At 75.3% G+C, this 291-nt stretch overlaps 1 protein-coding gene across 1 annotated transcript; it reads left to right on the forward strand.

Moving 5' to 3' along the window:
* Positions 1 to 3: 3 nt before the first annotated feature.
* LOC120496807 (atypical kinase COQ8B, mitochondrial-like) lies at positions 4 to 286 on the forward strand (the record flags this gene model as incomplete). Its single annotated transcript, XM_039697587.1, has 1 exon — positions 4 to 286. A coding segment is annotated over one exon (283 nt), but the record flags the coding sequence as incomplete, so codon positions are not given.
* Positions 287 to 291: the final 5 nt, after the last annotated feature.

The raw sequence follows: 291 nt of genomic DNA on the forward strand, positions 1-291 counted from the left end.
CACGTCCGGGCCGTGCTGCTGCTGGGGGAGCCCTTTTGGGGCCCCCAACCCTTCGATTTCGGGGCGCAGGGCACGGCGCGGGGGGTGCGGGGGCTGCTCCCCCAAATCCTGGGGGGCCGCCTGTGCCCCCCGCCCGCGCCCAGCTACGCCCTGCACCGCAAGCTGGGGGGGGTCTTCCTGGCCTGCGCCCACCTCGGGGGGCGCGTGCGCTGCCGCCGCCTCTTCCTGCAGCTCTACGGCGCCTACTGGGACCCCAAAAACCGGGGGGACCCCAAAAAGCCGCGGGGGGAG

This window comes from Passer montanus, unplaced genomic scaffold, assembly GCF_014805655.1.
Source record: "Passer montanus isolate IOZ18808 unplaced genomic scaffold, ASM1480565v1 scaffold11824, whole genome shotgun sequence".
In the NCBI taxonomy this organism is placed as follows: domain Eukaryota; kingdom Metazoa; phylum Chordata; class Aves; order Passeriformes; family Passeridae; genus Passer; species Passer montanus.